We start from the raw sequence: 22,520 nt of genomic DNA on the forward strand, positions 1-22,520 counted from the left end.
ATCAGTTATACGGAGATGATTTAAAGCGTTCCAGCTCGTTACTCATAACTGTGTTCATATGTTCAGTAAAGTACGTGCCAACAGCTCGAACACAAAGTCTGCGACCGTCGACCCTCCACAAACATGGCCGCCATCCACGCTTCACTGAAATGTGAAACACACAGATGTGACTTTCTGTGCAGCTGAACGACGCCTGAATGGTGATGATGAGGAAGGAGACGAGTAAACGTGTGTGATGTCTGCTGGTGTAGAGACGGCTATAAAACGTGCTGCCTCACACCTGCAAACTCTCCAACATCATGTTCAGAAGAAGCAGTCAGGATCGTCTGTCACTCTGCTTTCCTACAATAAAGACACCTCCAGCTCGTGTCACAGCGTGTGTGTGTGTGTGTGTGTGTGTGTGTGTGCGCGTGTGTGTTGATAAAGGAGACACGCAGTCAGAGGAGACAGGATTAATCCCCAGAGTCGGAGGAAAAGCAGTTTTATTAAATTCACGTGTGAAGCAGCGGCCGAGCTGTCAGACGAAGTCGGGATTGAAGCGTCCACAGAGCTTCACACACAACAAAGACATCTGTACAGGGTGTGTATATACTGTGAGTGTGTGTGTGTGTGTGTGTGTAAAGTGCTGAACACTGTTGACAAAGAGTCTGATGTAAATGAGATACATGTTTAATCCACACAGGTTTGACAGCAGGAGGATGTGGACTCTTCTTACAGACGCCTCCGAAGATGGTCTTCAGGCCTGATGAACGCGCTGCTTCATGACACCACTGATAATCTCCTTTTATAATTCAACTGCAGACACTTTGTATGGAAGCCAAGAGAGGTCAACTGTGTACCTGACTGTGAATTTGAACCACACTGTCGGACACAATCTGAGGTCGCCTGTTGAACACGTTTATGCAGCTTGTCAAACCTGAGCGACAGAAACGGTCGATTCTCACCGCCTCCCACAGCTGAAACATACGACCTGTTTAAAGCGGCGCACACTCAGAGTGTGATCAGACAGGGAGGGATCAGGGAGGGATCAGGGAGGGATCAGGGAGGGATCCATCGTGCGCTGATGTGACAGAGCTCCACTCACAACAACAGATCAGTCTTTATTCAATCGAGGGAGAATGACTTTTTAAAAACAAGCACACAGCTGGACTGAGGAGCCGACTGACACCTCCGTTATATCTCACCAGCAGCACTTACGTCTGTCGTCTATTCAGCGATTATTATTATGAGTGGCACCAAAGTGTTTTTTAAGCTCCTGCTGTAACAAAGTTTCAGAGATAAATCTGAGATTGACGAATACAGAAAAGTTTGTGTTCGTCTTTAGTGACGGAGAAGTTAACGATCTGTTTGATCATTAACTATCCACCGTCTCAACACCATTCATTTCACCTCTTTCAAACCCTGAGACCAACCAAAGGGGCAATTTGAAAATCACTTCATGAAAACTTCAGCTGCAGTTTGAGATGTGAACTTTACATGAGCGTCTGCAGGTTACAGATGTGGGACCGAAGCTAAAGCTGGTGGGTAACTCTGAAACTAAGCTGGTGATGAAATCTAAATGTGACAGCCTTTCTTTCTGCTTCCATTAAAGAGTTCACACTCAAACTTTACGCTCTGAAGCTTGTGTGGTGTTAGGAAGCCGTGACTGGTAGACGCAGAGTGAGCAGATTGTAGTGCAGCCTGACACACACACACTGGATGAGTTATATTCTGCAGCTGGTTATACTCTGAAGGTGAAGCGTGAGCGACCGCAGCGTGAGGAAGCGTCCAACGCGTCGTCAGGACGGACAGAAGCGACAGAAGCTGCAGTTTCAATAACATCGACATCACAAATAATCAGATTACATTTAAACAGTCTGCTGTCGTCCTCCTGACCTCCGCCTCCTCTCGTCCTCTGCGCTCTCACACTGCGTCTCTCTCCGTCTCCTCTCGCTGACCGTCCACCTGTCGGGCTCTCCTGTCGGCCTCGCTCGTGTTCTACACGAAGCCTGCAGGCAGCGTGTAAAGCGCTGTTGGGTGGTTGAGCGTGCGCAGGTGCTCGGCTGCAGCTCCTCCACACGTCCTCCGTCCCCGTGCTGCTTTTTAACGAGCCGTGTTGTTCTGTTGTCGGGGTTTTATGGAGCTGCAGGCAGAGAGCGGTCACAGATACTTGTAAGGACCTCTCATACTGCGGTTTGTGAGCATGTGTGTTATGAATTACGGAGGCCTGTAATGAGTGTCTCCGCTGCGAGCAGGGCCCCTGGGAGCAGCAGTTTGTGGTGTCTGGCCTGGAGAAAAATGCTTCGTACTGAGTGAAAGCACACAAAGGAGAGGGGATAGAGTTCTGCTTGAGTCCCAAAGCGAGTGCGAGCGCTCCAAAATGTCTCTCCCAAGAAAACAACAAGCATCTTGAGTTTTCTGATCCAATATTCAAACCTCTGGAAAGCTTTAGAGTCCGGCGCGAGGCCAACAGGATCCTGGTTCTGTAGAGTCTGTAGGTTCAGGAGGAGGGATCAGCTCCCCGCTCAGCTGCACTCCTCACAGTTACAGGCGAGGATGTATCTGTACGTGGCCGTGATGCGAGTCCCGCCGGCGCAGCGCAGCCTCACCGCCTTCAGCTTGGAGGTGTGCGGCCGGCAGCAGGAGCAGGTGCTTTTGAAGGGCTGTTTGAGCACCGAGCTGAAGGAGATGAGGGGGTCGGAGCGGGTGGTGTGGCTGCAGTGACCCTCGCAGCGCGCCAGCAGCACCATCTGAAACCAAACAGACACACACAGTTAACGTACAGATGTTCACTCGGGTTGTTCAGGCTCCAGGGAAGCTCTGGATCCTCTCCTCTGGCTCTCAGGTAGATTTTAAGGCTGTGAGCTACAGAGCTGCAGCCTGAGATCCTCCGGTGGGCCTTCTGGTTGAGGTTTAAATCTTAAGGAGACGTCAGGGCCCCCGGCTTTGGAACGACCTGCCGAGGAGATCAGGCTGCACAATCAGCGACTCTTTAAATTCATTGCTTTTCTTAATACCTTTATTTTATTACTACTTGTATTTGCACCTTTTTTATTTTCCTAATGTTCATCCTTCTGTGTCCTCTCGACAACTTCAGCCTGGCTTCATGTTGTTGTAGGAATATCCTGCTTCTGCTCTGTTTGCCGAAGCCCCTCGTAAACCCTCTTTTGTACGATGCTTTAGAAGCTCTAATGAAAATGTGCCGCAGGTTGTTCACGTCTGTTTGTGCTCAGTGTCTCAGCCTCTGCCTCCCGGCCTTACACCTGCAAACTTTTTTCTTGCATTACAAAAGACTTCATGCACAAACACAAACATTTTTAAACATCCCATTGCATGCAGACTCTAAACCCTCCACTCGACTTCTCTGAAGAAGTGCATGCAACTACGTTACGTCTCATGCATCCCAGAGACTCAGATACAGTCTGGTAAGAGCCCCGCAGACGTGTAGGACTCCTGTCTGCAGTGGAAACACGTGGTTTGAAGGGTACAGCACCGCGAGTCTTTCATATATATTGATGAAACGTTTTCAGCACAGACAGCATGTTTAGTACCGATGTTAGTTACAGGGTTTTTAGGGACGATTTAACCCCGACTGTTCCGCTCGGTTATTTTGGACCTGTTAAGAGTGTCAGGCTTTCCCTGAGTCTGACCAGTCAGCTCACACACACACACACACACACACACACACACACACACACACACACACACACACACACACACACACACACACACACACACACACACACACACACGTTCACACAGAGCTGTGGCCTGATTAGTGCCGTGGTCGTCCGGCTGACATTCCTCCGTGTGTCACCGCGTTCCTGTCGCTCCCTAAACAGACTCCTGTGTCATGTCCTCCTGTCAGCTGCTGTGTGTCGCCACCCGTGTTCCCACTTTGACAGAAGCCTGTCTGGGGCCACCGCAGACACACACACACACACACACACACACACACACACACACACACACACACACACACACACACACACACAGGAGTGTTGTCGCCACTTTAAGACCATTTGTCTTTGTCCCAGCGGAGGATCAGGCTGTCAAACGGTGACAATTCCTCCTCTGTGACGCCTCCTCCTCCTCCTCCACGCGCCTCCTCTCTGGCGGCACTTCTCCTGCTCCTCCTCTCATTCATGAGCAGAAAGATAAAAAAGGAACTGACGGACGGACATTCACCTTTTCCAGTCTTTACAAAGCAGTAATACAGAGGAACTGTTTCCCTGCAGAAACACCAGCAGTAACATCAGAACATCAATCAATGAGCCAAATGATGACGATAACATTCTCAGTTTGCAGCGACCATCTGTGGACGGTCTGAGCGTGTCACCGTGCTCTCTCTGTTTCTGACATTTCACAGCCTGAAGTATGAAAGTCCATCCAAAGTCCTGACACTGAAGTCATTAGTGAGATGGTTCACCTTTAATGAGACGTGACGAGGCAGTACATCTACAGTCTGTGTGAACACAAAGATCACAGCAGACGTGCTGCACGCTCACAATGACTGAACAGGACGGCTTTGTGTCTTTGCTTTCTGTCCCATCATGCAATGCGTGACAGTTAGCAGGCTCATTTTGGCAGCTACGTTAGATTGAGTCTACAGATGAAAATGTTTCACCCCATTTTATACACAAACACCAAATGACACGTAAACGTCCCTTTGTGAGCGCGCTCAGAGCCCGAAGCAGAACGCCACCTTCATGGTTCCTGTTATCTCTGCCCGGGTTACGTTGCTGACAGGTCCGACTCTCAGAGGTGGAACATATGGATTTTAAATGTCTGACAGCCGACCGCGAAAACTTTAGTCCCGTCTCGTTAACAAAAACAAAACAGACGTTTTTATTATTAACGATCTATTTTTAGCTCGTTCGTTGATTATTTTCGTTGTTTGTCAACATTCTGAAGTTCGTATGTGACTTTAAATTGTCTTGTTATAAAACACGTATAAACACTGTGGAGAGTCCTCCCACATGAGCAGGGACTGTTCAGGATTCAGACTCCCTGAAGGTCCTCCAAAGGTTCCTGTCAAGTTGTTGCAGTGGAAATGGGGCTTTGGGTTCATCACTGATCCTCCTTCACACATGCTGGCTGTGAAATAAAACTATATGTGATTAAATCTGAAGGAAACTTTTGAATGCAGGTTCACATCTCTACATATCACACACACACAGAGCAGGTGTGTGCAGCCGGATTGTATCTGAGGTGTGAACCTGCAGCTCAGCCAGGCGTCCTTTAGCTCTCAGTGAGCTGTAACAGAAAGTCCGCCTCCTGCTGTGTGTGTTGGGCCCGCAGCGAGCTGTGGTCTGAACACCTGCTCGCTGCACTCAGGCAGATTATTTAAAAAAGACCAGAGAAGCGGTCGCACACGCGAGCTGAACAACTGCAGGGCTGCACAAGAAGAGGAGCGAGTCACACCGACAGCTCCTCTCGTCAGCAGCCGTCACGTGTCGGAGTGATTAACAGATCCAACTGTCTGTGCACAAAGTCTCAGACACTTTAACGGAAGAAAGAATCATTTAGTGACTCTGCACTTCTCCTCCTCTCTCTGCAGCCCGTCTCTCTCTCTTTAACCCTGGCAGAGTCAGGAGCGAGCAGGCTGACAGCGAGGCGTCCTCTTCAGCCAAATCTGAGTCCCAGCTGAGGTGCAGAGTATGTCTGCAGCGTGGCCCGGGTCCAGCACACACACACACACACACACACACACACACACACACACTCGCAGAGAAACCAAGCGTGACTCGTCTAAATGACTGAGAGATGGAGATAAAGCGAGGGGACGACAGGAGGAGACGCTGGATTGGCTGAACAGACGAGGCTTTCAGGGGTAACAGGAGTAAAGGAGTGTGTGAGATAAATGACTCCTCTCTTCGTGTCGGAGGGTTTTCTTTGGCTGCTGCGGCTCCCAGGTTTTCTTTGTGTCTCTGATGGTTGGTTTGGAACAAATCGTTTCCCTCATATTTGTAACAGTTTAGTTCATTTGTCAGGTGGACTGGCTCCCTTACCTTAAACAACTTGACCAAAAGCGAGCGAGCGACCACAACGAGGCCGATCGGTTTACGGTGTGTGATTATGTGTGTGTGTTAACGACGGGAAGCAGGAACCGGCTGCAGCTGAGAGGTGATCTTACATTTTCCAATCATCAGAGAAGCTGCCAAGCTCATAAACTCCTGTTATCAATGATTGTTTCACTGAAGCGAACAATGAGCGGAAACTCAGCAAACGTTAACAAGAAGGAGCTTCACACACAAGGTGACAGTGCTGGCTGTAATGTCTGTAATATGTGCCCCTCATGTCTGCAGGCTCAGGCCCTGTCCCACTGGACCGACGTTACCTGGAGACCTCAGGCAGTTTCTGTGTTTCATGCAGTCATGGTGGAATAAGCCACGTCTGTTTGTTACGCACATTTACCCTTTTTACCCCCCGTACATGTCAGGGCTCTGCATGGTGCTCACTTCCTGACGTTACTTCAGAAACACAGAAATGTCTTTTAGAATCGTGCAAAGAAATCTCCCGATAATCCTCAACCCGGGAAGAGGCAAAACAAAAGGCCTCAATAAACACAGTGGAGATATCAGATGGCCTCCACGACGTATTCAACACATTAACTATACAGTTATGCAGAAGCTTGACATCATATCCAGGTAAGGCTACACCTGAAGGCCCTTATGATGATAGGCTGTCATTGCATATGAATGAACTGAAGCTCTGTGTATTCGGGGTTCATGCATGGCTTTGTCTGTTTCCGCCTCTTTTCTGGAGCAGAATTTCACAGAAAGCAAAAAGCTGAAATCCATCAGAGGAGCGAGAACATGCAGGCAGCACGGTTCATGTGTCAGAGGAGACAGAGACCCCAGACCAAGCATGTGTAGAATAACAGTATGGAAGCACAGACACACGGATCACTGACATCATGTCGGGGGGATACACACACTCTGCTGACCCCGTGCGAGTGTGTCTCACCTTGGAGTTGCACTTATAAATGGGGTGTGTGATGGTCTCCACAAAGTGATGCCTCATGCAGCGCTCCGGGTCCGAGTCCCCCAGGTGTGGGTGTGCGTTATCGCTCGCCTTGTTGCTGCTGGCAGACTGAACCAAGCCCAGCAGGGGGCAGCACATCAGGACCAGCAGCAGGCCGGAGGGGGGGCCCACAGAGATCGACATGATGGGGTCCACCCAGAGGCTCTGGATCCTCACAGGGGACCTTCCAGAACGTAACGTTGGCTCTTCGGCTTCTTAGTTCTCTTTCAGCTCTTCACAAACGTTTCATTTGTCAGACTACAGGAGGGATGTCTTCGTGTCTCTCTCGTTCCCGTCAGTTCAGAGGAGGTTCAAGGTCTCGGAGGGAGACAGGTTGTACGAGGGTTGTTTCATCGGGACGCTCCATCCCCCACAGTCTGCAAGGAGAGGACAAACAGGAAGACATGAGTGGGAAATGAAGAGCTGAAGACGAGAAAAGAAACAGTGTTGTGCGTGTGGGCAGTATGTTTTGTCTATTAGTCATTTATTCATCGCTCACTCCCTGCAGACACACACTCACAGACGCTCCTGTGTGATTGACTGTCTGATGTGTGTGTGTCTCTGAATCTGGCTGCCTACATTGTCTCCTTTATTCTCGGTCGCCCCTGCACACACACACACACACACACACACACACACACACACACACACACACACACACACACACACACACACACACACACACACACACACACACACACACACACACACACACACACACACGTCCTGGTGCTTTTATTACAGAGCAGAAACTTAAGCCATGCACAAACAGCCTGCAGCCGGGCCCTCTCCCCTCTCCTTCATTAAAACAAATCGCTCTCTGAACAAGCCGTCTCATGAGTCTCTCCCTCTGCCAGTCCCGCAGCACACGCTCACATGTATTTATGTCGTTTTTTCTCTTTTTCCAGCCTCAGAGTTTTATTGTCCTCCTGATAATGGGCTGCGTGTTAAGAGGGAGCGCGGAGCTGGCCGGGGCAGGTTCGCTAACAGGCAATGTGTTGTGCATTAGAGAGAGGTGTGTTTACATGAGGGCTCGAGGAGCGAGAGCGTAATGATCGAGGGGTTACAGTTCAAGATCTGTTTTTATATAATTATAACTGTTAGTCTGTGTGCACACATGTGGCTCTGTGCGTATGAACACACACAGTATATGTCGGGTGCAAACCTGACAGAAACTGAAAGTCTTTCCTTGTTGAGGTATCTGTGAACACATTCAGGAGTTCCTCCTGAGACGCTCGACTGCTCCGTTCACTTTGAGCAGGTTCATTAGTTTGTGTATAAAGAAATACGTTTTAAAGCTTAATTTGTTCTTGTGCTTTACTGTGAAAGTACAGAGCTAACACACGTAGCATCTGTATTTCCTGGTGCCACATATGTGCATCTTCATGTTGAAACAACGATGGGCGATGGTTTGTGTTCCCAGGCCGAGTAGCAGTGGTGGCTGTCTGCATGAAAACAGACCAACAAAGAGGTGGAACACACTGGCAGACGTCCAGTCTCAGAACCCTTCGGCTCTCATCTGACAAACATTTAGCTTCTTTTAACGGCTGTAAACAGATTTCGGCGTTCGAGTGCAGAAAACAAACCGAGCGTAGACGTCTTCTCTCGACTCCAGCGTCCTTCTTGCATCTTACGTTGCCATTAACAACGACCGGTGTGTGGAAAAGGAACAATTCTGTAACTTTAAAAGTTAGGCGAGTAGCTGCATCCTCGATCCTCTACCGACTGAGCTGGACCAGCGCCGCATGAACACATCTCTTTAACATCCGTTCTGCACTGAAGTCCTCCTTCGAGCTGGAATCACACAATGCAACAAGCAGGTTGGTTTTAAACCTTCACACACCTCCTCCCCCCGCTGCGCCTCGATTCCAACTCCAGTGTTTCTCTTTCTAAGGGGAATCATTTAACCTTAACATTCCTCCTGAGAGAAATACAAGTATCATTTGGCCTGTTAAAATAAATACTCGGAGATGTTTTGTTGGCCCGTCGAGCGTGTGCTGCAGGGTTTACATAGCGGACGAGTTCTCAGAGCAGCCGGCAGGTTCATTCAGCCAGCACCCATCAGCACCTCCGGCCCTGCCAGCTGTACCTGGACAAGGGCTGCAACCACGACTGGTATCTCCATCTCAGCTGCTGGGTCTCTATCAGCATCGTTAGTGCGCTGCCTCAGGTATCACGCACCTTTGAGACATTTAGCAGTCTTAGATCAGGCTATAGGAACATGTAGCGGATCCAATCAATAAGGAGTTTCACATAAAGACGGAGGATCAGGAGAGGCGTGCCTCGCAGATAAGCCAAAATAAAGATCAGACTCACGGCTGCTCACCTCCATCTCTTTAAGATCCACATGCAGGCGTGACTGGATTCACTCTTTGTACCGTGTATCTGCCCTGTTGCCCTGTCAGCTCATGCAGCTGAGTGCACGTGCAGCTTCATTAAACAGAGAACAACCTGGTCTCCTTTGATGGGATGATGCTAATTGGCCCCAGGCTTCCTGCACATTTCTGTACACACTTTCATTTTGGAATATGCAGCATGTGAGCACATCATAAACTAAAGTAATTAAGACAACATTGTTCTGCTGGGAGAGCAGAGAGAGAGCGGCTCTCTTGGCCTAAAGCGACTAAAGAGGCAGATATTTCCCGAGGGAGGTGGTGGAGACCAAAAACAGAGCTAACAGAAAACGAGACAAGATGACCAATGAAAGCTAACGATCTGAATCAGGTCCCCCATTAGACCTGATTCATGTCCGCCAATCCCAGAATCACAAAGACTTTTAATAACAACCAGGACAGCTGCTGCACATGTGAAACAGTCAGAATCGACAAACACACGGTCGTTCACATTTCTAGAAAAATGGAAGGTGTTGACTTCTTCATCATATCTTGTAAAAGGTTTGTCTCGAACGAGACGCCTCATAAATTGGATGTTGGTCGGATGTTGGTTGTTGCTACACTGCCAGGCAGTTTCCTGCTCCTCCACCAGTCTGTTGCTTTAAATTGTTTAGCTCCACTTTGGTCTCAACCTTTGAGAACAACATGAAATCAAAAACTGACTCCAGACTTATTTTCATTTGCAAGTTGCTGTGGCTATGCAGAGCAATTGATATTGTTCCTCGGGGTCTGGCTCTTCACTGGTCCGAAATAATGGAGCCGAGCCCGAATGGATACAACAAATTCATTCACAGATCTGACTGCAATAGTTCTTAAAAACATGTTTTTGCATGAGATTGTAGAGACTCCACCCATTGCAAGTCCCAAAGAAAAGAGACCCAAGTCTTGTGTCTATTCTAAGGAGCAGACGAGCCTGGTGACTCAAATTGCCACTAATAAAGTTCTCCTGGGTCAGGTGTCACGTCCCGTGTACCTGTAGACCCTAAACACCTCAACGACAGGGTGAAAACTGCTTCTCGAATCTGCACGTGTGTAGGTGCATGGAGCAACAGATCAAACACGTAACTGTACTTATGGAAGCTGCAGTCGTTCCTCGTCAGTCTGAAATCTTCCCTACATGTGTTTCTGTTAAACAGACTCTGGTCCGACCAATGAAGCACAACAAACAAGATTAAGACAATGATTCACCTTGTAAATACCAGGACGAGCCAAATGTTGTCACTCTGGTCTCCAGCCAGCTCCGTCCTCTCATCGAGCTGGCCAGACGTTCCCACAATATCGTCTTTTATTAGCAGCACAGAGATGATTTCTATCGATCGTTGTCTGCTTGTTATGCAGCCGGCTGAGGCCGTCCTGCTCTAATTAGATAGCTTTTCAAACAAGGACACCCCTCGCTACAAGGTGACTACACATCTTAATTAGAGTCTCTTTGATGAGTCATGCTTACGCTCTGAAAGCCAGTATCAATACATCGCTTTGATTGGCAGTTGGCTCAGAGAATGGGGGCTTTTGGGATATTAAATGGAGATAGCATCTGAGTGAGTGAGTTCATTACAGCTCTGTGGGTGTCTAACAGAGTATGTGGTGCCTGGCTGCCTCTGTGCGAGTCTGTGCTGTAGGTTGAAGCAAAAGTAAACAAGGTGAGGAGGTCTGAGGGAGGGTAACAGAACCTGCCCTGGACTCAGACTCAGACAGCTGTGGGTAAACACAAACAGCATCTGGATTGCCCGTCCACCACCCCAGCCCAGTCTGCTCCGAGTGTAATGACAGACGAAATGTTACAGTCCATGAGTTTCCGGGATCTATTGATTGGAATCGATCCCATCGTCCACTCAAACGTCTGATTTCATTAGAAGAACAAATCCAAACTGTGTTCCAGTCTTCGTCCTTTCTTGGCCTCCTCTCCAGACCCGCTGTCCTCCATCTTTCTTCTTCCAATACTTCGGCCTTCGTTCCCGAGACGGATCAATTATTTGTACCCCTCTGTTGTACCTCTTCGGTTCTGCTTGGGAGGATTGTTGGATCAAAACTCTCGATGTCACCTTGAATGATTACTGATTTCATTACCAAATGAAGAATGACTGAGCTATTTTGGCAGCAGAGCTCCACAAAGTACAAGTCAATCATTCTGAATTACCCAAGAAGTTTCAGCCCAATTTAAGTAAACAACTTTCCTTGATGACTTTAGTGAAAGAGTGCTGCCAGGCCGGCTCCATCCACCGCAACGCCAACAACAAAGTCAGATTTTCCATTCTGCCAAGAGGCGAATCCAGTGCCTGGACGAGGCCACCTCGTTCACCTCGTCTGAAGTGAGTGAGTTCTTTGGAAACCTTTTGGATACAGCAAGTCAAGGTTCTCAGTTCAGTCGTCATAGTTCCTCTGTCCTCACATCAGTGACGACCATCTACATTCAGAGCTCAGTGATGATTGGGTAAAGAGAAAGTCTGTTCCAGGGAGAAGATTTGGAGGGTAGGCTCGCATGTGTGGAGGGCTGGAGAGTTGAGAAATATCCATAAATGGGCAAACACAACCTGAATATGAACGCAGAATCTGTAGGCAAGATCTCGGTATCTGAAGCATTCAGGTTTTTGTTTGTAGTCTCAGAAGTTTTGACCATTCCAAGTTTGAGCAAGCCGTGGTTCATGCAGGGGGAAAAGCAAACCCAGAACTCATCAGCTATGACTTAGTCATTTAAAATATCTATCTGCACTCATATAAAGATCATCACTTATAGGAATACCATGTCTCTCAACTCCAACTCCATTCTCGCTTCTCAAACTGCTGAAGACTGTAAACGGTGCCGTGAAACATTGGCAGTTACCCCCACAGGCTGAATCAGTGTGGAATGATGGCCCATAATGTTCAGCCTGTTTTTGGTTGGTCTGGTTGGCTGCTTAGCTTTTGTATAAACTTAATTATAAGGCGAACGTTTACTTGGACTCTGATACCTTAGTTTCCACACAGCGCAGAAATACAACGAAGCTGATGTGCTCAATATGAAGGTAACCTGTGACCCCACAGACTAACATGGTCATCGATCTGCTTATACGACCTAGAAAGCAACGCTCGTTAGTTCTGAAGACAACAGCTTGTTGGCCGGACATGCTAACGACTGGTTGAGCATCTGTGCAGGTGAACAAAGTGTGATGGTGTGTTAAAACCAAAAGCGAAGACAAGCTTTGCCATGCATGACTCCCACAAGTTAAAGAGCATCACTTGTTAGTATTTCATCGTATTCGCCCTTGAGATATGAGGATACCGGCGTCCTGTTTCAGCTGTGGAGCGCCTGTCCGTCTCCGCTGAGTGGCAGTTCCACTGTATCTAGCAAGTCACAGGTGGGCTGAGATCTGTCTCACTACAGCGCTATGAAGCCACAACAAACAGATGTTACTGAGATTTAATGACAATAAACAGGCTGAGAGGATGCTGAGAGAACTACATCAGGAGGCAGGGTTGTAGAGAGGCTGAGTTCATGTTTTGTCAGGTCTGTCTGCAGGAAGACTTTAAAATGATTGTTTTTTGAATGGAGTTTGGTTTGACCATTTCTAATCCGGCCTCAGGGCCTCAGGAGAGTCTCAGCGTGATTGACTTTGCTGTTTGAGGTGTGCAAATTTCTCGCTCGAGCTGAAAAAATTCAACCTAGACATGAACTCTTTGTGGCCTCGCAGGTAATGAGCGTCATCAGTTCGTACACTCGCTCTGATTTTTCATCTAATTTGGCGGAACAACTCAAAAATCCGAAGCATTCTCTTCTCCTCATTAAGCGATCAATGTGGAATTCCTGGTACTCAAAAACTAATTAGAGAGCCGAAGCTGGAGGCCCACAGGTGGATGAAATTATCAAACAGCATGCATTACATGTAACTACACACATATGAAGTGTGGAGAACCGTCTCTACATCTGCATTTACTGCTTCATAAAATACATATCACATGTCATAGAGAAAATCACATGATATAAATTCCACTTCAGCGTTAGCAGCGTCGCCGAGGGGCAGATCGTTTAAGACGGGCCAGAATCTGCAGAGAGATCCAGTCTGGGTTCAGAATACTCTGCAGCCAAACCACGGAACCACAAAACAATCCCTCCTAACATACCACAATCCCTCTGCTTCAGAGCTTTAGGACTTTGGGAGTTATGAGACGGTGATTCCAGGCTTAAGGAGGGAAGATATTGAGATGTCTCTCTTACAGGCTGCGGTGGGAAAGAAGCCTCCCACACGAACACACAGGGACTGAGGTACAACACTGGAATGTACGTACGTATACTCGAGTACAGCAGCTCGTTACAACCTGAAGGAGGCTCATCGTTCCACACGACAGTTACTGGACAGATAAAAAATACTTTGCAGACTGAGATTTGTACATGATTCTACATTTATGTTACGGAATAAAAATGTAAAGGGCCCTCGTTCTGCACAATGAGAAACACTTTCTAACAGCACAATTTGCTGGTAATAGTTCAGTAAGGGGAAAAGGATCTGAAAGCTTCTCCCACCACAGGAGTGGAGCCTCAGAGGGACATTTCATCTTGGGCGTAACAGTGCATTCTTTGACCGATCTGTCCCCCCAAACATGCAGAAACAAATATGTTGAAGCCTCCGTAAACTCGATATATCGCCTTTAATGATAACTTTAAGACGAAGATCAAGCTGCTGCAAGTAGACGAAGATCTGCAGTGTGACTATTCTAATGAATGTTTTCATTCATTTCTTCATTATTCTGATAAATGTCCAAACATCACACGCCAAACTCAAAGCCAATGAAGGAGAGTTTGTATGTAACATCCTAAACATCAGAGCTAACTCCTCCTCTGTTGTGTTCTCAGATCAATAAACCAAATAATTACACATAAAAATACTTCAGTGGTAAGATCATTGATAGCAGCCCAAAAGGCTCTCTCTCTTTACATTAGTCAGAAACAATAATAAAATCTCAGTTTACAACAAGTTAAAACTTCTTATTGAGACTGTTTGGGACAGAAAAAGGTCGAATGCTCTCAAACGACCGGTGAGCCTTAATGTCCCGTCGGAGCAAAAATAGGCGGACAAGAAACTTCAGTTAGAGTTTCAGAGATCTGAGGAGCCAAAACACACAACTTCAGTTCAGCAGGTAGAAGTGAAACGACGACAGTGAAACCTGCTGAAGTGACACCGTGGATCCTCCCACTGCCCAGAGCCACATGTTGTGTGGAACAGAAACGTGTGTGTGTGTGTGTGTGTGTGTGTGTGTGTGTGTGTTCTTCACATTATTTTGTCCAGTAGAAATTGTAATTAAAGAAGTCGACAATGTTCGATTTATTGATATCAACAGATAATTTCTTAATAGTGGGAATGTTCCTTTTATATCTGTAACTTAATTAAAGGTCAACTTTAACCTCTGACCTCTATTCAAACTCAGTTATATTTAAAATTCACCTTTGATGTTATAAAATTGAAAATAGAACAAGTTACTACATGAACTAAAACTAGTTTCATTTCTAACTAATAATCTGTACAACTGGTCAAAACAAATTATTAATATCAACAGTTAAATTCTTAGAAGTGTAAACGATCATACGAGTAACAAAGTAATCAGTCATAAAGAAATGCTCTTTAAATATCTGCTATCATAATCGCAGGTTCCTTTATAAAAAGTCTTAATGGACTTTTACACATTAAAAAGGATCCAGAGTGAAAATCTTTTTTTAACAAGTTGAAATTTAAATGTAGATTTCTGTGACATAAAAAGATAATTACATTAAAGATTTATAATATTTAATTCTGACTACTCAAACTCAGATTATTGATCACTGATGTGTAGAATTAAAACTAGTTAGACTTACATGAAGGATATCTGCAGCACAGCTGTGACCAGTGAAGTTTATATTCGTACAGGTCACAAATAAACTTCAGACTTTTATAACTGCTCACTATTTAACTTCAGATTATCAGAGTCACTTCCTCGAGTTGAATATGGACTGTCTAAATCTTTAATAACACAGGCTACATGTGACAGTACGTGGTATATACTGTATTTATACATATATAGACACACATATATATATGTCTATATATATATATGTGTATATATATATATGTATAATTGAATGAGGTATTTCTGAGATCAGAACACATCTGAATGTTTCTGACATGTTACATTTTTTGCGTGTACATTTGTGTGATTCTCAGAAATAAATAAAATAAACATATCAGTGACTTTTGACTCGTCATTCTGTGATTCACATCTGTAACATGTCAAACATGTTCAACACGCCGGTTACATGTTCAAGAGTTTCTGCTGTAGCTCTGAGGCTGGTGTGTGTGTGTGTGTGTGTGTGTGTGTGTGTGTGTGTGTGTGTGTGTGCACGCACATGGGAGCCTGATCTTCAGAGGGATCCTCCGCTTTATCACCCGCACCGCCCGACCAGCAGCTGAGTACACAGTTGTTGTTCGGGGACGAGTCCTTTAAAGAGCCGCCGCTGCCACGCGCAGAGAACAGGTGCATCAAAGGACAGAGGAGGGAGGGAGGGGGGAGGAGTCAGACATGACAGGTAGAATATCTCTCCCTATCTCCACCCTCCCTCTCTCTCTGCTCTCCAGCTACATCATCATCATCTACACCCCGTCCCCTCCTCCTCCTCCTCCTCACCCTCGCCTCCCTCCATTGTTTCACCAGCTTTTAATAAACTAAAGGGCAGATTCCTGACTGCAGCAAGGGGAGGGGGGCGGACCCACGGACCTGTCCTCCACACACACACACACACACACGCACGCACATGCACACGCACACGCACACACACGCACACACATGCACACGCACACGCACACTCACACACACACACACACACACACACACACATACACACACACACACACACACACACGCACAGTTACAGTTCGGCATGCAGAGTGCCAAGCTCTTCCACTGTCTACTGACGCCAGCTCCTGAAACACACACACTTCCTCACACACACTTCCTCACACTCATACACTCACTCACACACACACACACCACGCGCCAGCCTCCTAAAAGCTAAGCCCCTCACTAAATATACCCCCCCCAGTAAAGATAAGACAAACAGTGAGGATTTGAGAGCCGTGTTCAGCCAATGACAGACAGCCGTGTGAGCCGGAGCTAAGCTTGTGTTAGCTTTACAGTTCAGGCTTCTCAGAAACAATGGAGACAGAAAGGGAAGACGCAGAGGACATAAATGTATTAATACTCTTATTCTGTATATTTCTCTCAGGCTGAAATAGTGCAGCAGCTTTGCTGTTGTTTGCTTTGATGGTTCAGAGCAGAAAACAGAGCCGCTGATCCTGCAGGGTCAACAAACATGCACCTCAAATCCTGACTCCTTCTCTCTTCATCCTCTTCTGAAAGATGGACTGTAAGGAGCTGCAGGCTGAAACCGGTGCACAAACCAATCCTCCATTCAGCGCGGAGCCCGAGGCGAGCGAAGAGTCGTAGGCGTGTTTGTTTTATCACACTGGACCAGGTTTCTCCGGGCTGCAGAGATCTGTCACATGCTCGTCTGGCGGGCGGCGTTCAGGATCTTCTGCGGTTTCGTGCGGAGCATCCATTTGTCAGAAGCACATTCCTGCGGCGGTGAGACACTGTGAACTGCCTATCGGAGCTTCAACACTGTCCAAATAAATACACTCACAATGGGCCCCTGTGTGTGTGTGTGCGCGCGCATGTGAGAATATGAAACACAAAACCAAGCGTGCGCCGCTCTGCCAGAGCATTGCTGTCTATCTGCACCTGGCTGAATGTGCGATCTCTCAAACACACCTCCCACTCCTCGTCCTCCGGCTGCTCAGACGTGATTTCTGGTTCGTGCAGAAACAAAAAACGTGATTTTTCTCATCTGGTGTCACCTGATGTGGAGAGAGATGTCTCAATCTCTTCCTCTCTGTGTTCTCTCGTGTCAGACCCTCCGTCACTCTCACCTCCCGCTCACCATGAGGCGGCAAAAGTGCACACATTTTGACTTAAGTGGAAGTTCAGATTCTTGTGTTCAAAGCACAGACTGTTTAAAAATGGACGGAGCCTTTTTGAGGCCTGACGTTTGGCTGCCATCATGTTGGTTTTCTGGAGCCAGAAGTGACCATATTTGGATGAGAGGGTGGAGCTGGAGAGGAGCGAGGGGTTAGACAACACAAAGCTAAACAGTCTGTGGCCATGGCTGATTCTTTAGACGAGAAATAAACTAGTCGTTTCCCACAACGACATGCACCAGGTGACATGACCTTCCTTCTCATCACTACGACCCGTCGTCTTCTCAGGAAGGAAAAGCCAACAACAGTCCTGCCTCCCTGCACGGGCCAACACAAGTAAATCAGTGTAACAAACAGTGAACGAGCCAACAGGTCAGGTATGGTGAGCACACACACAGGTAGCTGCTAATCAGTGCTAACATATAAATACTGAGTGTAGAAACAGTGTGTCAGACGTGTTGGACGGTCTGTTCGTCCAACAAAGCGCACACACAGATTATCTGTCTGATATTTACATGAACAAATCTCCAACAGGCTCCAACAGCACAAACACGGCCCAGAGGTTACGTTCAGTGACTGAGTTAGCTGAGGGGACACCTAGCAGACAGCTAGCAGCTCCCAGCTGTCACTCAAAGAGGCCACGCCCCTAATGCTGAATCACTTTAAGCCTTAATATAATGTAAACAGGTGAGCTGTATAAAGATTCTCCCCGTACAGTTGTCATGAAGACAGAAATGAGCTATAGAGACCCAAACTGTTTTTTGTACCAGGCTGTAAACATGTTTATTTCTGCTGTAAAGTTTAACATGGGGCTCTATGGGGACTGACTCACTGCTGGAGACAGCCTCAAGTGGACACCAGAGGAACTGCAGCTTTGACACTTGTCTTCATTTCTAAACCTAAGGGTTGGTGTTTGGTTAAAAGCCTCTGGAAGCAGAACAAGTACTGACTGAACCAGCGTCCTGCAGTAACGGCAGCGTCCAGGCTGTGAAACGTCCTCTCAGTACGAAGTCAGACGGGTCCCTCTGAAGGACATTTCTAGCAGCTGTTTCTGTGCTCAGCTAACTGAAGCTCACCTCATAACTGGAGACGATTACACAGAAATCATGTGAACTTCAAATCAAAGAACAACACAGTGAAAATAATGAACTTTGCTCCAGTGTGTAAATCAGTTGGATGGGGGCTTGAATGTCACGCTGCTGCTCGTCGGCCATGTTGGCTGCTTCACTTTCATCCATGTGAGTCAGACGTCACATTGACGTCACGCCTCTTCTCTCGTGTCTGCTTTGCTCTGACACTTCTTTCAGGTCGTTTTGAGGAGCCATCTTTTCTGTGGGTTACTGTTTCATCAATTTAGTTTAAAATCCCTCCTGATGTTTGGAAGACGGCACACAGAAATGCAAATAAAAAGAAATGTAAGAGTCCCCTAAAATGCTTGAAAGCTAAAGTAATACGCCTGTTTTAAAAATGTGAGCACCAGAAAATAGATATTTGAGTTAAAATGAAGGGAAAGTCAAAAGTTAGTCAAAGTACAGACACCTGAAAACTGAAGGAAAGGAGGTATTTGTGCTCGTTCACTTCCCACCTCTGCCTCTCACACGTCTCAGTTTCATTCTGTTTCCTCTATTCTCCGCGTCCTCTCTGGCACTGTCTGTTCCTGCCTCTTTCTCAGATGTTCTTCCTCCTACTTGGACTCCTTCTCCTCTTCCCTCATCTCATTATCCCCCGCTCACTTCATTTTTCATTTAAACACCTTCTCCTTTCTCGTTCTCACACGCACGCCTCTCCTTCTCAGCTCGGTGGAAGCGGTAGCTCGTCTCCTCCTCCTCCTCCTCTTCCTCCTCCTCCCTACCTACCACAGAGTCTATTATATCTGTCATCATCTCCTTCCAGCATAAGCCAGCAGCCTCGGGGTCCAACAGAGCGGGCCAAGTCAATCATACACTCACGGACATAAACGCACGCACCTGTAAAACACATATCCATACATATGTGAGGTTATTCACGCCGCGATTAACCTCACGCTCCTGCACACACACACACACACACACACACACACACACACACTCTGTCTGAGTTCCTCTGTCCTCCCAGCCTCGCTGTCAGGGCCTGATTAGCGATTCCACCGGCGCCAACACAAACATGTTTCCTCCTATTACACATCATGTCACACAGCTTCCTAATCACAACCACTTGCTGTTTCTGGACGCATGCGGAGCTCAAAATACCTGCAATAAAAGAGGCACCTGAGGGATGTGCAGGAGAGACAGAGTGAGCAGAACTTTAGCTGATTGTGTGTCCGAATTTATCCACCATCAAATCTCTTCTTTCGACGCGAGACAGTAACGCACACTGGATTACAGTCTGTTTGCACTGCACATTGTCTCTAGCTCACTCTGTAAATATGTGCACACATCCGTGCAAACATCCTGCACAAATGTTTCAATTTGTTTAAATGAAAATATACATTTAACATATTTAATTTATATTCTTTATTTTATGAAACTATCTGACAGCAGGAGCACAAAAATACAGAGCAAATAAAGACGATATAAAGCGAGTGTGTGTGGGTGTGGTTCAAACATGTAAACGGCTGACGTGACAACCAAACCTCAGAGATATAAAAGGTAAGAATAATAACATTCATGTTCACGTGTGCAAAAAGCAGAATTTTAGTTACACGGAGAATAAAAAGATGTTGCTGTACGAAGTTTGATCTCTTGTTTATTTGCTCCTCTGTGTTCACATGTGGCTCATGATGTAAAGTATAAATAAGCCTGTACATCAAAGTTTAAAGTTCATGTAGCGTATGTTTATTTCTGTCTGTGCTTAGGGAGACTCAGATTCTTTCTACGTGTGCACACGTCTGGCCGAACAAGCTCATTATTTCTATTCTATTCACGTGTCGTCGTGCACCGAGACACACAAACTAATTCCTCAGATGTCTGAACCTTCTCTGCAATAAATTCTGAACCAGCTTTGAAGCATGCAAAAATGTCTCATAGTTTATACTGAACTGCAGCATCTTCTGCAGCCTGTAAAAAGTAGCTCCGGGTTTTAAATGTATATTTAGAGGATGAAAAGGAAAGACGGGGTCCTGGTGTAGGTGTAGGTGTGCAGGCTGGTGTCTTACCTTCAGACGCAGACGGACGCAGACGTATCCAGAGAGAGTCTGAGATCCTGCACGAACGCTGGATTTGTTGTTCAACTATTGTTTTCCCAGCCGGCTCCTCTCTCCTGCTTCTCTCTCTCCCTCTCTCTCACTGATGGTCTGAGCTCTCTTCTCTCCTCCCTCTGTCTCTCTCCCTCCCTCTTTTCTGTCCCACACTCACACTTTGCCTCTGACAGCGGAGAGAGAGAGGGAGCAGGCTGGATGCTCTGCCTGTGAGGACGTTCGTCACATGTGGATCGTGACACAGCAGTCATATATCACACGCCCTTTCTCTCTCTCTTTCTCTCCCTCTCTGACACACACACCAGCTGACGCACCGACACGCTCCACAGCGGCAAATGGGAATTCCAGCCCCGGACGGCTCTGCTCGGCCCATCAGGAGCGAGCTGACCAAAAGCTGCAGCCGCTTTTACGAGGTCAGGGTTATAAAACTGTTAGCAGATTTAGTTTATTTAGAAACAACTGGCCCCTGTGGCCTTTCCTCTTCACGCGCTTTCTCTGCCATGACACCGGGGCTGGGTGAGGGAGAGGGGGAGGAAGAGGAGGTTAAATAACTCACCTCAGCAGTCGTCTCTCGATGGGGACATCTGTGTTTGAAGAAGTTAATGTCATGGAAGCTGTGACGCTGGGAGATCCTCCACCTGCAGGGAAAGTTACATGAAATGTTCAATAAGGAGGAAAATGACCTCTTTGCAAAAAGCAACAAATGAATGAGTCACCTTTAAAACATATCCACGTCCGGGTGCTTTTTGTCTTCATCTGTAATCGATTATCAGCCGTGCCGTGCCTGTGTTTAGAAAAGAACAAAACAACAGCAGAAGAGTGAATCCAAACTGTAACAACCTCGTCCATCATCCTCACGTCGAGACAGACGCCCTGAGATGAAGAGACCATAAAGGACCAGAATATGATGAATTGGAGGTAATAATGGCGCAGCAGTCACTGTAACTCTTTAACCTGTAACCTTCTCTCAGGCTTTGCAAACAACTGCTGTAAACGTATTTTGATTGATTACATCAGTCTTTGTTTTTCTCTCAGCATTCCTGGAGTGTTATTGGTTTTACCTTAAAGGACAAGTTTTTAAACCTCGGTTCTATTTCTACATATTCTTTAATCTAAGTGGTTTTCTGGTTGCTCCAGTAGATCTCTGTGAAACAGGCTGTAATGGCTGCCACATAATCCTTGATGGGTCAAAGGTCGTCCACTAAAAGTTCTTGTTGTTTCCACTGACAGGCTCAGATTGTTCTTCTAAGTGTGTGACAACATGACAGAAAGGATCCCTACAGAGATAGACCTTTTTGTTACAGAGGAAGATGATTGTTTTAACCACACACAGACGTTACATCGCTCTCTGCACACACACCAGACTCCATTCAGAAAAACACTGATTTTAGCTCACAGGACACAGGAGCTGCTGGTCCTCCACTTCCTCCACTGGTTAGGTTGTTTGTATTATTGTGTGACTTTGGTGTTTAAATGGTTTGTTTGGATCCAATACAATATTGTGTAACACGTAATTACACAATAAACCCGAAGAGATGGATGTAGCAGTGCACACGCAGCTCCTGTGTTCTGTGAGGTTAAATCAGTGTTTTTATGAATGGAGTCTGGTGTGTGTGCAGAGAGCGATGTAACGTCTGTTTGTGGTTAAAAACATCTTTCTCTGTAACATAAAGGTCTGTCTCTGTAGGGATCCTTTCTGTCATGTTGAGTTGAGTAGTGAGGATGCATTCCTTCAACATGATACACTCAGACACGGGGGGTGAGGGTTAAGGCCCAACATGACAAACCAATGTATTTCTCATAGATGGAGTGAATAAGAGCAGGCTGGTCAGACTGTGTGGGAATAACAACGAGCCAAAATAGGTGAAAAAATGTTCAGATACTCTCAAACACACACACACACACACACACACACACACACACACACTCACGTCCTGGTATGCAGAGTCCAAACTCTCGGGGGAAATA

The 22,520-nt window shown here is 46.6% G+C and overlaps 1 protein-coding gene across 1 annotated transcript; it reads right to left on the reverse strand.

Moving 5' to 3' along the window:
• Positions 1-475: 475 nt before the first annotated feature.
• Positions 476-20,554, reverse strand: ndp (norrin cystine knot growth factor NDP). Its single transcript, XM_069663578.1, has 3 exons — positions 20,511-20,554; positions 6,949-7,382; positions 476-2,729 (listed from the first exon to the last, which is right to left on the reverse strand). Exons 2-3 carry the CDS (start codon positions 7,147-7,149, stop codon positions 2,505-2,507), a joined length of 426 nt encoding a protein of 141 aa, XP_069519679.1. The 5' UTR covers positions 7,150-7,382; positions 20,511-20,554; the 3' UTR covers positions 476-2,504.
• Positions 20,555-22,520: the final 1,966 nt, after the last annotated feature.

The sequence above is a fragment of the Semicossyphus pulcher genome, unplaced genomic scaffold (assembly GCF_022749685.1).
Source record: "Semicossyphus pulcher isolate SPU_LCO1_2020_fin unplaced genomic scaffold, fSemPul1.0.p SCAF_15, whole genome shotgun sequence".
NCBI lineage: Eukaryota > Metazoa > Chordata > Actinopteri > Labriformes > Labridae > Semicossyphus > Semicossyphus pulcher.

What these genes read in the sequence shown, in the direction of transcription:
- ndp (XM_069663578.1), bottom strand. Translation starts at nt 7,149, where the DNA reads ATGTCGATCTCTGTGGGCCCCCCCTCCGGCCTGCTGCTGGTCCTGATG. An exon ending in TTTATAAGTGCAACTCCAAG is followed by an intron (nt 2,730 to 6,948) that starts GTGAGACACACT and finishes GTTTGGTTTCAG; the next exon opens with ATGGTGCTGCTGGCGCGCTG.